The sequence below is a fragment of the Cicer arietinum genome, chromosome 3, assembly GCF_000331145.2.
Source record: "Cicer arietinum cultivar CDC Frontier isolate Library 1 chromosome 3, Cicar.CDCFrontier_v2.0, whole genome shotgun sequence".
Classification (NCBI taxonomy): domain Eukaryota; kingdom Viridiplantae; phylum Streptophyta; class Magnoliopsida; order Fabales; family Fabaceae; genus Cicer; species Cicer arietinum.
The window spans coordinates 57,472,490-57,488,551 of record NC_021162.2 but is presented as its reverse complement, the minus strand read 5'-3'; the positions used below and the strand labels follow the sequence as shown (position 1 = coordinate 57,488,551).

General features: G+C 31.6%; 1 protein-coding gene across 1 annotated transcript; it reads right to left on the bottom strand.

Annotated features, from left to right (window-relative positions):
* Nucleotides 1–4,057: 4,057 nt before the first annotated feature.
* LOC101489056 (E3 ubiquitin-protein ligase APD2-like) lies at nucleotides 4,058–9,823 on the bottom strand. Its single transcript, XM_012719784.3, has 10 exons — nucleotides 9,414–9,823; nucleotides 8,872–8,978; nucleotides 8,607–8,729; nucleotides 8,374–8,467; nucleotides 6,870–6,944; nucleotides 6,717–6,796; nucleotides 5,564–5,710; nucleotides 5,326–5,398; nucleotides 4,896–5,244; nucleotides 4,058–4,463 (listed from the first exon to the last, which is right to left on the bottom strand). The coding sequence occupies exons 1-10, from the start codon at nucleotides 9,649–9,651 to the stop codon at nucleotides 4,388–4,390; spliced, it is 1,362 nt and encodes a 453-aa protein (XP_012575238.1). The 5' UTR covers nucleotides 9,652–9,823; the 3' UTR covers nucleotides 4,058–4,387.
* Nucleotides 9,824–16,062: the final 6,239 nt, after the last annotated feature.

The window sequence follows — 16,062 nt, the reverse complement described above, 5'->3', positions numbered from 1 at the left end:
AGAGCAAAAGTTTCTTCATAATCCATACCATAGTGTTGAGAGAAACCCTTAGCAACAAGACGTGCTTTGTAGCGCTCAACTGACCCATCAGACTTAGTTTTGATCTTGTATATCCAACGAGACCCAATAGCACGTTTTCTAGGAGGAAGAGGTACTAATTCTCAAGTATTAGTTTTGCGCAATGCAGATAGTTCTTCTGCCATAGTCTGCTGCCAAAGAGGATCAAGAACAACCTCTTTATAGGAAGAAAGCTCAGACAAAGTTGACGAGAGTGGTAACGAGAAGGATCAACAATCGCAGGAGGTGGTTGAACAGCCGGGGGGACAAGAGGGATGTCACCAAAGAAGAAGCAACAATCAAAGAGAAGAACCAACAAAGAGAGAAGCAACGAAAGAAGAAGAAGAAGCCAAATAGAGGATCATTAGCTATACCAAACAATCACAATAAAGAGAGAAACCAAACCAACAAGAAATCATATCAAATAGTCACAATCAAGAGAAGAACCAAGCCAACAAAAAATCAAACCGAAAAAGGAGCAACAACCATATCAAAACAAACCCTTAATATTTAATATAAAAGCCCAATAACATATTACTTAACATCTCCCCTAAAATTTCCTAATATTGAAACAACCCCTCAAACTAAAGCTCAAATCAACCAATATCAAAATCAACAGATAGGAACAACCAAAGAAGTAGCACCACGAAACCAAATCAAAACAAACCAAACCAAATAGAACCAAACAAAACTAAATCATATCAAACCAAACTAAATCAAACCAAACTAAACTACACCAAACCAAACTAAACAAAGAGAGAAACAACCAAATAGATGAACCACATGAGAGAAGAGCAAACAAATAGAACAATCAATATGGAGAGAAGCAACAAAGCAGATCATTAGAGAGAGGAGCAATCAAACAGAAGAAGCAACAGAGAGAGAGCGACAACACAGAAGAAAGCAACCAAAGAGATAGGAGAGACGAACAATTAAATTACCAACCAAATCAGCAAAGAACCACAACAATTGAAAGCATGTGAACCAAACCAAAATCAACTCCTTAATACTGATCATAACAAACAAGCAGTTTATTTTGAAGTTGTTCTGCAATATCAGATATTTGGGAAACAGTCTCAGATGAGTATACAGAACCAGAACTAGAGCCAATGGTAGAAGGAGCAGAAGCAACAACATTGGACGATGGCCCCCTAAAATTCTTCTTATGTGCTCTCCCCAATTTCGGACAATGTTTTTTCCAATGTGATTGAAGAGAATCATCCTTAGCACCAACCATAACAAATAATGACAGGAAAATACGAAAAACACAATCACTGAGACAAAATAAATTAGGGATAATCTGGTGCTGTGCGAGTCCTATTTCTCCCTCTACAGACATCGTTTTTCCAATCCGACCGTTGAAGACGAAGACCAGAATGTTAGGAACCTTCTGTCCAAAAATCATCCTGATCCAACGGTTAACGAATGCGCAATCGATATTTTTGTGAGACTGATTTAACAAAATCGGGAACAGGGTTACTCTTCTCTTTTTTCTTTTGGTGGTTGTCTTTCCTATCAAAATAATCTATCTGTTATTTATAGTAGATCCCAAAATCAACCAAAGCTCTTTGATACCATGTTAACAATGAAAAGAGGAAGAAAAGAGACAACCACTCTAGGGTTTCATAACATAGAATGAACCAAACTTCAGTTAATAGGGTTACAATTAGTATATATATAAAAGAATAGAAATGTCTAAAATACTCTTACTACTGATATATAATAACATTATCTAACAGGGTACAATAGTGGTGGCGGAGATCGTGTTGCGTGTGCGAGGGCTGTCCGAGGAGGGAGACATCGAGATATAGTGAGGATTGGGTGGGCCATCAAGGAGCAAATGCTGGTGGAGCAAACGCCGACGAGGGAGATGCCGGTGGAGGTGAACGAGAGACGACGACGGGCTAGCCGATGGCAATTCTAAAAACTGGAAAGAGAGAAAGAGGGAAGAGATTAGATGATGAGGCTAAGTCAAGAGAGTGAGAGAGATTTGAGAAGATACAAATTTTAGGATGTTGGATATGTCTTATTTTCTAATTTAAATAAGAGTATTTTGATCATTTTACCTATAATTTTTTTCTTTGGGATGGTCGCGACGCCCTTGTCATAATTATGCTCTGCCCCTGGCGTGGACTAATCGAATTATTCATTTAGAGAATACAACAATAAATAGATAATAAAATGCAAATTTTCTAACTTAATTTGGTTTAATATGTAAATTTGTTAATAGGTTAAATAAGTTTTGAATCCCCATAAATTTGTTGTATTTCACTTTTAGTCCTTATAAAAATTTTTCGCACTTAGTCCTTACCAATATCACAATTTTCAATTTTAGTCCCTACTTTAAAGACTAAAATTGAAAATAATGATTTTTTTAAAGACAAAAAGTGAAAATTATTTTATAGGAACTAAAAGTGAAATACAATAGTTTTATAGGAACTAAAAACTTATTTAACTCTTTGTTAATTTAGTTTTTTTAATTGATATACTTTTTTTTTCGTTTAAAATAAATTGATATATTTTTTTATTTGTGTTCAGGGTTGAGTTTGTTCATTAGAGATTTAAAAATATGTTGCAAGATAGTAAAAGAGACTTATATACAAGTTGAAAAAAAGTGAACAACATCTTGAAGTCACAACTTGATAAGTATCATTTTACAGTAGTATCAACATTGTGGAGGACAAACATAATCATGTTTTGAGGAGATTGCTCTGTGTTTGTATTACGGAAAGGTATACAACACATTGCTAAAGAATATTTGATAGTTTACTTGGTAGGTATTGACAAAGCGACATGTGGTTGCTCAAATAGAACAATACATGAATTACCATGTACTTGTTTGTTGACATATTATAAGATGAGTGGCATTGCTATCCTATTGGATGCTATTGTCTGCAATTCATATTCATTAGAGGAAAATATCTATAAAGGGTCAACAAGATGATGAAGAGTTAAGATCAGAGTTGAACATGTAGAGTTGAACATGTCATATGTGATGGATGCACTATGGAAACAATTTTGAATACTTAATAATATTGGCAAAAGGACATTAAAGAGGTACATGAACTTACACTTTTAGATACAACTTATATGTGTCTACAACCTGATAAAATTAAAGTTAAATAAGTTAAGAAGATAAAGAACTAAAATAATATGATTTTCATCGTGAACCTTCATATTTTGAGAATGTGGACATATCTCAATGCTTGACAAATCAATCATCTTAGAAATCAAAAAACAATCATCTCAGAAGTCAGCAAAGCAACTATATCAAAAGTCAGCAAAGCATTCATCTTAGTAGTCAAGAAAGAAACCATTTCAGCCCTAAGGAAAACAACTATCTCAACTATTGATATTTTTGAACCAATTTCCTCTATTTAATTATCAATTAATGTTGAAGCATATGAAAATTGTGGATTTTGCACCATTGCAACATTACTAGGTTGAGGTAAAAAATCTTGGTTTATAGTATGTCAACAATTGGACAAGAAGATTAGATAATACTTTGATGTGTATTCTCTATTATTCAAGAGACATGTTGAAGAAATAAGGATTTTATTGAAGATATCTAATTTAGAATTTTAAGAGAGTGAAAAATGGATGACCATACTAAAAATGAGGTACCCGATAGCTTTGAGGTATAACCTTACTTTGGTGTCATTGTCAAATACATTGGAGTTGACTTTCTTTCTACCGAAGGGTTCACCTAGAGCACTTGATTGTCGTCATCGTCTAATAAGCATTGGATTTGTCAACGAAAATCATTGAGTGCAAGTATTATTCTTTATAATAATTGTTTGCAGTGTCTAATTGACTTTTTTAATTTTCCGGTAGAAAAATAAAAAGTTTAATGAATGTACATTGACAGTGTAAAAAAGTTTTATACGGTCATCTAATCACATCTCACCATATAGATGTTTGTTGAGATACTTTAAAAATAAAGATAACAAAGTACATAATGATAAAATGTGATTAGATTACCATGTAAAAAGACTTTAGATTGACAATAGATGGTATATTTTCTCCAAAACATAAGCAAGTACATGGGATTAGCAGTACAATTATTGTGCTATTCATATTCAGATATTCATCCATCCATCCATTCATACACCAATTACATGGCCTCTCACGGTTGGTCATTCCAATTTGAAAAATACCCGCCCATTTACACCCTCAGGTTTTGTTGCAATAACATGACCAATACAACCCTCACTAGCAGGTAGCATTAGCTAGACCATTGTAATTATAAGCAGAAAAATATTGAGTACATTGAAAGAAGTAATCTGCGATTTTGATGGCTGTTCATTTGGTTCATGACTCAGTACACTGATCAAACAGTAAAAATTTTCCTCACCTTCTTCATGTTCCTACGACAAACGGGGCACGTGCCAGCTGCCTCGGCTATCCTGCATTGATAAGATTGGACATACATCAACATCAACATAAAAGGAAATGGAAATGTGATTTGTAGATCAACACATTTTAATTTACATGTCAAAACCATATGGGAGGAACCAGAATTCTTAAGAAATTATCCTTGTTAAATCTTCTGAAATGGGAACTTGCAGACTTGTGCTAGTTTTTATATTTTAGTTAAATACTATGAGACAATATCGGGGGAAAATGATGAGAGAAGTGTATATTTCAGTGGAGGTTTTAAATCGTGATCTCAGTTACTTTGCGGTCACATTGTGATTTTTGACATTGCAGAAAATTGTGGTCAATTGATTTGAACAGTCCCTCTCACTGCCTGACACCGGTCTCATACCTATGAGTTATTTACTAACAAAATTGCTTCAGGAATTTGGATATGTTTGTTTTGATAACAATGAATTTACCTCGTTCCACATGCAAAACAAGCCACACAGTGCCCACACGGAAGGAAGAAACAGTCCCGTGGAGCATCAAAACAAATTGCACAAAGACGCTGTGTGTTATTACTGGTTTCACCATCACCTAAAAACTTCCCATCAGTGGAACCTCCGGCGAGAAAGTCAAGATCCTGATCATCCTGTGATAAGGAATCGTAAGATGAACCCCAACTTGAAAGATCGTCATCTTTGCGAGAAAGTAAAGGGGCTCGCTCAGGTCCTGTTCCTTCAGCTCTGGATCCTACTCTATCTTCATGGGAACTCCGAACCTTGTTCAAGAAGTTGCAGGCCCAAAACATAAGCACAGTCAGTCCACCTGTAGGGAGATGTAGCTTAAGTAACGTATATAACCATTTAGGATTAATACCGTTGGATGCTGACTATATAAAGAGGCTACCTATGCCAAAAATATATGTAAGCCATCTTGGTCCGTAGTTCAGTTTGACATACCACTCATCATTGGATGTGTTCTGCACCAAAGTAAAGAAAATGTAAATAAACAGGAAAAGCAAAGGAACTGAAATATATATGTCTTCTAAACCAAAACTAGGTTGCCTCATTAAAAAATTGAAGTTTCATTAAGAATTTTAAGGATGACTATTTATTTGAAGCAAAGAATATGATGATAATCTTGCCTGTTGAGGACCAGGTGAAACTAAAACAGCTGTGTTTCCATCAGGAAAGAACATGTTTAAACTGCATGGACTACTAGTCAGAGCACATTTGTAGTAAGCATTCGTTGTATTATGCAACAAGGCCCTTACAGTGAGGTTTAAATCCACCTACTCAACAAGAAGAGACCAAAGAAAATAACTAAGAATGATCAATGATGATGAAAAAAATAAAAACATTGCCCTACAAATTTATAAGTCTGTTAGAATTATATTAAGGTGTCCATGAGTATCGGCTCAAATCCTTGGCGGATAGTTATAAAACAATCATTAGTTCCACTTTAATGAATAATAATTTTCCTAATTCCCAATTTTTTTTAAAAACAAAATTAAGGTAAAAAAACACCTTCAATGAGAAATATAAGCAAAATCTTATGACAACACTTGCATCAAATACCAATTTTCCCACATTCAGAACACTCTGATCCAGAATAAGCATTGCTCTAACACCATTTTAATTGAATGCAAGGCCTTTTGTGTAACATTAACTATATGCAAAAAGAGGAAAAATAGAAAATAAGATACTGATCAACCTGTTCTAAATTTGGTTATGAAGCCATAATGTTAATATAGTTATGTTCTGGTGAATAAAACACTAAACAACCAGTTCTAAATTTGGTTTCAATGAACCGAGATTTGCAAGATCTTTGTTTCTTTTGTGGTCAATCTATCAAAGGACTTTGAATGCTAAGACACAGTATTAGATGCATACACAGGTTTGAGGGAACAACAAAGGGATATTGGTGGTATGAACAAGAAGAGTAAGTAGTGGAGCAAATGTCATCTGGTCTGGCAGTATTTCTGTTGGTGACTAGGTTATGTTCACATTTTAAATCATAGTAACCAAGCAAACTACAGCATCAGAACTTAAGCTTCAATCCACATTTTATAATCTCTAAAAATTTCATCTTTCTGCATTGAACAAAAGGTCCAATAACTTAATATCAGTTTCACCCATTTTAAGGATATTTTAACAGAAATTTTTGTTTGTAGATTTCCCAAAAATAAACACATCACGGCTTCATAATCAATGAAAACTTTTGTTTTCGGTCATTCTTGAGATCATATTAATTATGGCAACTACAGGAGCAAGTATGGTGTAGAAATATGAAAATACCTCCACCTCCTCTTCCAAATTACCAAGTGCCACATAATAACTCGATGACCTGAATATTTCCTGCGTAATCATACCAGTTCCTTGAAGAAGAAAAAAAAAATCAGTATATGACTGATATAAAAACAGATACAGTTTATTTTACCACTTTCTTACCTCGGATCACATTCCAATACAGAGTCGTATTGGGATATGTTGGGTTCTCCAGCCACACCGAGAGGCTTTCTGCTCCTGCAAGGAGAGGCACAAAAATAACATGTTCACTTACTAAATATACCATAGCCAGCAAATTTTTGGTATATCCTTAATAATAACTACATGTAATGTAAATATGCAGAAACTACAATGGACTTGAACTTCATGATAACTAAAATAGGGAGCACATTGCATATTTGCAGTGCTACTTGCAAAAATGTTACAATCTAAATGTAATATTTATGACTGATGTAACTCAGGCATAGAGGTAAGGTCTTAAAGATAAACTTGAACCAACTCTCTCCTCTCTTACAACTATGAGTTCAGTCAATTTTTGGTTTCGTGATATAAAGTCTTTACAAGTTATGTTATCTGTACATGGATTGTGGAATATTATCAGTATGTTCCACCTCAAAGTTAAATTAAGATCTGCTCCATTGTGAGTATTTAGAGGTTGTTACAGCTTACATATTGGAAAAACACAGAAAACAAGTCCTGCCAATAAAACTCTGTCAGATTTGTTTTGTTCAGTAAGAGACTACATCTATAAAAGAAGAGACATTTCTGTAAGAGACACAACAGGATTGTAATAAATGGATACGCCATAGCAAGTAAAACCCGTCTAAATAGAAAGATTTCTCCCAATAAGATTCCAAAAGAAATATCTCTCAGCTAATATTATTAGTGAAGCCAAACAAAGAGGAATGGAAGTGAAAAAGAAACAACGAAAAGAAACTTCAAATCATATATTTTCTGCCAGAAGGAAACCTACCACATGATTAACAGACTCTAGCAAAAACATTAACAAAAAAACACATTCCACTCCAATAAAGATCAAAGAGAACTCTTAAACAAGAAATAGCTCTATTGAAGAAACTCATTACATATCAAGTAAAAGCCAAAAAAATAAAATAAAATAGAAAGGCGTCATAATTAGTAAGTGAAACTGAAGCCCAAGGAATTGGTTTATTCTACCTGATTTGCGTTTTATTTGAGTTGAGGGTTGTGCGATTCTTGTTTTTGTGATTTTCTAATCTGATCTTGAAGTATGCAGTATGCTACCCAACTCGGTAAATTTGTGAATTATTTTTGGTGGTTTATCAACTCAAGCTTCAGATTTCATCCTTTTTTATTCAGTTTTATGTTGCTTCATATCAAACGTGATTTTAGTAAAACTGAGATATTTGGTAACTTCGAATCAAAATTGTTTTTTCCTCCAAACTTTGGTTTGGCTAAAGTGATAAAAAGTAGCTTTTGAATTAGATTGGAAACATTCAAACATGAATCACTTCACTTCAAATTCAATTTAACCAAATCAATTTTATAAAATCAAATTCATTCAAAATCATGCTTGTCAAACGCGGATACAAACGCACACTAAGTGACAAGTGAATATAGTTGCACGAGAAACAAATTGACATTAAATGAAAAGAGAAACCACTGAAATCTCAAGTAGAAAGAATACCTTCTGCAATTACAAGATAAATAGTGGAGCTCTCAGAGCTCAAACTATATGAAATATTTATTTCAGACCCTTTATTCAGATAATATTTCCATTTCTGAGGAAGACATAAGAAAAGGGTGTTAGTTAAATCACAGGAAACGTGAGGGTTCAGTAACAAGATCAAGTATAAATGCTTTCTGTATTGCAGCAGTAGAATTCCAAATGACAGGAAAGGGTAAAGTACATATACTTGCCTTATCTGAGCCATAAGGAATAGATATATTATGAGTTTCTGTCCATGTGGAAACAACATCAAGAGGTGGATATTCATATGTACCGTAAAGAATGAGTCCTGGCTTTGCCTCTAAGTTTTCTACCTAATGCAAACAAATCCAGATTAAAAAAACTTAATATAAAAGTTGCACAAAAACAGGATTAGGTTGCGAAATGATTGAAAAACTTACTACAAAAGGTAAACAGATAAAAAAACAACAAAAGCATACAGTTATTAAAACTGACCTTCACAGATTGCACAAACACAGGATTAGGTTGCAAAACAATTGAAGAACATGGACCTAAAACCACGCTCATTGACCCATAAACACCCAGTATCATTGTCACCGCAACTGTAACATTACACAATAATTTCATAACTAAAAAAGGGCAGCATATAAAATGCATTCAAAGTTCATACCAACTATGTTAGAACTTGTGAATGGACAAAATGAAGTATAAAGTATCTCATTGAAATTACTAAAAATACATTGCTAATCTACAAGCCTCACCTCAAATGTACAGTTACAAAATTATAGTTGTAGTTACATGCCTAACTTATCCAACTGTCATAACTAACTTAACTGACATGTAGTTACATTTGCCTTATGAATAATTGAGTATGAGCTAATAAATGGTCTCCACTACAATACAACAGCAATTTCATTATTTTTTACATAAATCTGAGCAAAATTAGCAGTAATTGTGTTCAAAAGGAAAAATTTAGTTTTCTATTGTAGTAAGAAATGTAAAAGGAAGAAATTGAATTGAAAGGAAAATTCGGTTACCGAAGAACCAAAAGCTTAAAATAACGGCGAAGCAGGACCACTTATCATCCCTAACAATGGCGGAGTCGTCGACGATACTCCAGTAGGTTCTCCCGTAGGTGATGCTGACGCGCCGAGAGTCGCGTGGACGGTCAGGCGACCTGGATTGAGATTGAGTGGCGGCAGAGGAATTTTCGTATGACAGCGAAGGTTCACCGTTGGGCGCGGAAGAAGGAGGAGTGGAATGTGGTTCTGACATTGTAGAGAGAGAAAGAGAAGAAGTGAGAGAGAAGACGTGGAGTGAAGAAGGTCCATTGAATTGAATTGAAGGTTGCTTAGTGTTCAACTGCGAGTCTTGTTGGTTGGAAAAATGTTGAATTGGAATGGTTGTTGGTTTGGTTGAGACTTGAGAATGGAAACTAACTGATTGTTAAATCAACGATTCTGATATTTATTCATTTCTCCGTAATCCAGATATATTATTATATTAGTTTATATAATGTAATAATTTGAATTAACATTATTGGCGGCATTGATACTAAAGACATTCCATACAAAAAAATAAACAAATTTAAACCGTAAAAAGAACATTTTTTGTACATGTTTATGTATTATTGAAAATTTGTTTGTACACAACATTTTTTGTGTCAGCACATAGTTTTCCTTCTTAGTCTAAAATAACAATTTTTAATATTTTCATACATTTTACTGAAATAGCCACCGACCATGAGTAAATATAGATCGCTTTAAATGCAAATAAACTTGATAAAGAGATTGACCTTAACTCTTATTTATGATTATTGCAAAACACAACGACAATGAAAATTGTCTTCTGAAATTTAAATGGGAAAGCTAGATCAGATGAAATCAAATTCATCCTAGAATATAAATCTTACCACCGATGTTTTTTTCCATGATCACACTGAACATTTCATGTCATTCAAAAATTTAGGTGTGAACCAATCTCTCTACACAACACAATTTTTATCATAAAGGACAATTGAGTCTGAACTAATATATTCATTTTCTTCACCTAGAATTAATGATAAAACATAATCATTAACGATATCTACATTATCATGAGTCGGAGCAAGTATTGTCCTCTCTTCATAGTATTTCAAATTGTTCATGTTCTATAAAAGCATTGGATATATCAATTTATAGTATAAAGTTAGTATTTTAATAAATAAAAAATTGAATAAATTAGTTGGTAGTACTTCTAGTTTACTTTTAACCTTACTTGAGTTTGAAAAAAAGAATTTCAATATTAAATAAAAGTTTAATACAATTCATTGCATTTTGTAGTTGGCTTTTACTATTGAACATCTTCACTTTTAGAAATTGACCAAGTACAACAACATTTTAATAATAACTGGATTGCAAATATGCATTCACTTCATCAATATAGGATCCAAGCAATGTACATTCAATTTTTATACTACATAAAGAAAATAAAACTTCACCCATGTGACTCTAACTCAATAACTTTAAATTTTGTACTAACATCATTCCTAAAATAATAATGATTAAACTGTCAATAACTAAAATAAAATAACAATGATAGATTGAAATAAATTTACCAATCAAGTAATTATGTCAACATTTCAAAATTATGGTAATGAAATGAATGAATACGGATAGGCTGTGACCAAACTGATTTGGAATGAGTCCGGTTGTTCTATATGATCCAGAGTTAGACGCAACACCAAGAGAAGAACGAAAATTGTACATGTAAGTCATGAGCTTCCCTGATCATGTTTTTGATTTAATTCCCAAACATACAGTACATATGAAATATTTGATTGATCTAATGATTTGAATTGAGAAACATTTCAGACAAACAAGCAGACACCATACACTTGGAACAAAAGCTTGCAACTCAAGGAATCAACCAAAGTTGGAGGATATGCTTGAGAAAGATGCAAATATATGTTGTGTAATTAGGTGTCATAGTAGTTAGTTTAGTAGACTAATCACTATGGTCTCATACTTAAGTCTTTGCCAATGAATATAAATCAATCAACTAATAAGTCAATTGATGAATCAATTGATAAATCGATTGTCTGACTCAGAACAAGAGTTTTCACTACATGAATCGATTGGGCAATCGATTAGTTAAAGGTTTTTAGTGAAACCTGAGTTCTGGGCTTAATCCAATCAATTGGACAATGGATTGAGACATCAATTGAGAAATCGATTTTTCAAATCACAGAACCAACCATTTATTGAATCAATCGATTGACAAATCGATTGTGACAAAGTTTTTAAATCAGGAATAAGTTCTGTGATCCAACAAATCGATTGGGACATCAATTGAATTAGATTTCTTAAACTACAAGTTTGTGGCAATCGATTAGGCAATCGATTGCAGTTAATCATTTATCAAAACTACTTTGAATAAATCGATTGGCACATTGATTTTGACAAAATAGCTGAGGTTCTGTAACAAGCACAATCGATTGACGTAAATGTCTGAGTCACTTTGATCAGCACAATCGATTGGAAAATCGATTGATGTAAAATTCTGAGTCACTGTGATCAGCACAATCGATTAACGAATCGGTTGAAGCTAATGTTTAAGTTACAAAAAGGATTCAACTCATTGCTAAATCGATTATGACTGTGATTATGAAGTCGACTGAGCAATCGATTGTTTTGATCTCGTTGTTTGAACAAAACACCTATAATCGATTACTCAATCGATTCTGATACAATCATAGTATCAGTTCTGATTTATGTATTAAAAGAATCGATTGGCAAATCGATTCATGCTTATATGTTCAAGATTCAAGAAAAACAAGACATGCGAAAGTCGATTGGGCAACCGATTTACCTAGCTTTAAAACATTATAAAATCGATTGAGCAATCGATTATCCTGGTGTTTTTCTGAATATATATAAGCAGATTCAATCACTTTTGAAAATAACTTTTGAAAAACTTTTTGACAACCTTTGAATAACTTTGATAAACACTCTGAGAGAAAAGTTTTTACAACACACAAAACATTCACTGGCTAAATACTTTTTGTGTGAGATACTATTGTGATTGAGTCAAAGTCTTGATATTCTTTAATTCTTTGAGAAAGACAATTTTCTGTAAATTGAAAGGTTCAGAAATCCAGTAAGGAAACTGGTAACTATCTTTGTTGGTGTGAGATCATCAAGAAGAAGTTTCGACGATTAACTCCAAGGATCAGGTGGTATAGAAATAGAAGTGAGTGAGTTAGATAGATAGGCTGTGTGGGAGCTGGACAATATGTAAAACGTTCTCAATTCATTCTATTGGAAAATGCTGAAATCTTGTTGGATTTCAGGACTGGATGTAGGCTATCAAACTGATAGCTGAACCAGTATAAATCTTGGTGCACTTGTTTCTTATCCCTACTCTTTATTTTGATATTGCATAAATGCTTATTCTTGAATGTATGAATTAATGAATTTCTGTATTGATTAACATTCTGAATTAAGCATTGTTTCTGTTCTCATATATTGATAACATTTGCAATTTGCTCATGAATATATTCCGCTACCGATCTTTGATAATTTGTTTAATAACTCTCATATCTTTAACTAATAGAGGCCATTATTACTAACATTACCCATCTCCCTCATGAATATTAGTCTCAAATCGAGAAATAAGAGTTTTTCGCAATGTTGATTGAATTTTATCACCCTAAAAATATGAAACAGAAATTTGTTAGGTATAATTTAAAACTTTAAATATATAAAACAAATAATTAAACCTTGTCATCCATCAATACCATTTCCATCGCATAAAATTTATGTTTCATCAATACCGTTTCCATAGCATAAAATTTATATTTGACATTTAGATCAGACAGAAACCACATTTGCACAACTTTAACAATCAAATTTCATAACTCATTTTTTGGAGAAATTGAAACAACAAAAGTTGTTTGTTTTTCTTTTCTTTTCAGACATCGGAGAAACATAAAGAATTGTGTATAGATGAGATAATATGAATGACATTTACAAGGATGAGTCGAAAATGAGATATTATCGAGGAAAGACGGTTAGCCGAGGAACTAAAAGAATTAACCAGAAAAGTGGCACTAAAAGAATTCGAAAAATAAGATAAATTTTATAATTAAATTAATTTGAAGTTGTGGTTGCTAAAATAGTATTTAAAAAACAATTACTTTAAAAAAAAAAACTGTCAAGTCGTTGTGTAATTTATTGTATTTTATTTTTAATTTATTCTTCTTATTTTTTTAATTGGGCAATTAAATTCTCAAACTCACATCAAATCGTTATGTAATTGAAGTTTTTTTTTTTCTTCTTAAAACAAAATTTGCACAATGATGTGGTTATTTCTATTAACCATTACTTTTAAAGTCATGATTGTATTTTATTTTTGATTCGTTGTTCTTATTTTTAGTTGACTACTAAATTCTCAAGTGACGTATCATGTCAACTTGTGATATATAGTAGTGTAATGGAAGTTTTATTTTTTTCTTTAAAAAAAATCGGCACAATGAAGTGGTTATTTTTATTAATAGAGATTTTATATTTGTCTTCCTATTTACCTAACACTGTATTTAATTGACACAGGTCAAATTTGGCAAAATATCATGTTTGCTTTATTATATTATATAGATTTAGCTTTACAATAAAATTGGAAACAATACCAAAAAATTTACAAATTTTGCAATCAGTTTAGTATAACTTTTTTAATCGAGGAGTTTCAGACTTAACGAAAGAAAAACAATTCAGATTTAAACATAAATTTAATTGATATGCGGTTGTGAGTGAATTTAATTCACATAAATTATTTGAGTATAACTAAAAGTAAAATAAAAGCGTAATTACCAAAATTAAAAATGATGCAATACATAAATATCATTTAATGTAAAATGTATAACTATTTTAGGCGGTATATAAGTTATTATAATAAGTATTTCAAATTAAGTAATGCAAAACTTTATTGGTCGCATTGATGTCCCTTTTTTCAGTATTAAAATGAATATTTTTTATAAAAAAAATTAAGATGAAAGTGATTATAAGATAAAATAATTTAGAGTTAGCACTGTGTCTATTTAGATTATCACTTCAAACAATTTAGAGATTTCTTTTGTTAGATAAATTTTGAGATCATTTTTTATGTAAAATAGAAGTAAATTTGAATTTGTATTAGTTTAACAGCAATATATATATATATATATATATATATATATATATATATATTAATTTTCTCTCTTATTTATCAACTTGTTAAAAACTTTCTTCTTAAAAGTTATCTTCAATTTCTCATTTTAACCAAAAAATACTATTTTTTTAGATTTAAGTTAATTTCAAAAACTTAAACAAATAAAACAATTAAAATTAACATTTCATTGTAAAAAACATAATTATTCTATCAAACAATTTGTAGTAAACGGAAATTATTCTATTTGAAAAGAATTTGATTCATATCTTACAATTTTATTACAGATAAGAAGATTTAATTGCTATATAATATATAATTACTATGAATGCTTTCCGAGTTTAAATATGCTTGTTATCCTTATAAAATTGATTATTTTTTATCCTTATAACAATTGTATTTGTTTTAAGTCTTGTAAATATAAAAATTATGTGCATTTAGTCCTTTTTTTACTCATGTGCATTTGGTCCCTAAGAGAATTAACTTGAGTTGGGTACTTTTTTATTTCTTCCTGAATAGAGTTGAGTATGGTATACCAAAAACAGAAACTAGAGTTGTGTGAATAGGCTATAGTCTGCTCATTTAATTTGCAGCCCATACAATAGGAAACCAACAAATATACCAGGAAATTCAAAATTGTTCTTAATTTAAATGAGCATATATTATAACGAAGAGTTTATAACATTTTTTTTAATTCGGTACTCTAGAGTTTATAACATTTTTTTAATAATAAAAAATATTTATTCATTCAATTTAATATATTATAACAAAAACAATACAAATTTAAAGTCGTTAAAAGTTAAAAAGGATAAATATGTGAATAAATTCGCAACGTCTAAGTTAATAGTATTTAACGGCAAAATGTTGGATCTTTTTGGGCTATGCAACAAATCCTGAACAAGAAAAATATGAAATTGATAATAATGAAGGTTGCACAAATAAATTTCAAAGCGAAGTAAATTGCACATTCACATCAATCATATCGATCAACAATAATTTACAGAATAAAAGTTCACTCTCGTACACTAGAGAAAAAAAGAAATGACTCAAAAATATTTTTGACAGAAATTTGACTCGTGTAACATAAAAATTGTGTTCTTATTTATGTATCTAAAGTGTCTCTATTTATGAAGAAACTCATACTAGTTAGTGAAAGAAAATAACTCTTAGTAACGCTTAGTAACTCAATATATGCATTAGTTTGATGGCTAACAGATGCGTTACACCCAAATATTGCAATCACTTGAACAAATGATACATTAATTAGTTATTTAATTTCGCTACATGAATATAGCTATTACAAAATTCCAAATATATATTTTGAAAATTTCCCTCACAACCCTCCACCATTTCCAAAATATATCTAAATCCTTTATTCTGAAAATCTCATAGTTTCAGATAAAGGTATCTTACAATTTGAAACATTACTTAGTAAGTTATATTTTCACTCGTCTCTGAATAGACCGATAGACAAGTTTTGAACCAACTATTCATTAGAACAAGCAT

Coding starts and splice junctions, on each gene's coding strand:
- LOC101489056 (XM_012719784.3), bottom strand. CDS start 9,651: ATGTCAGAACCACATTCCACTCCTCCTTCTTCCGCGCCCAACGGTGAA. Junction 5,711..6,716: donor ATTTGGAAGAGGAGGTGGAG/GTATTTTCATAT, acceptor CTTGTTGAGTAG/GTGGATTTAAACCTCACTGT. Junction 4,464..4,895: donor TGTTTTGCATGTGGAACGAG/GTAAATTCATTG, acceptor TTATCAATGCAG/GATAGCCGAGGCAGCTGGCA.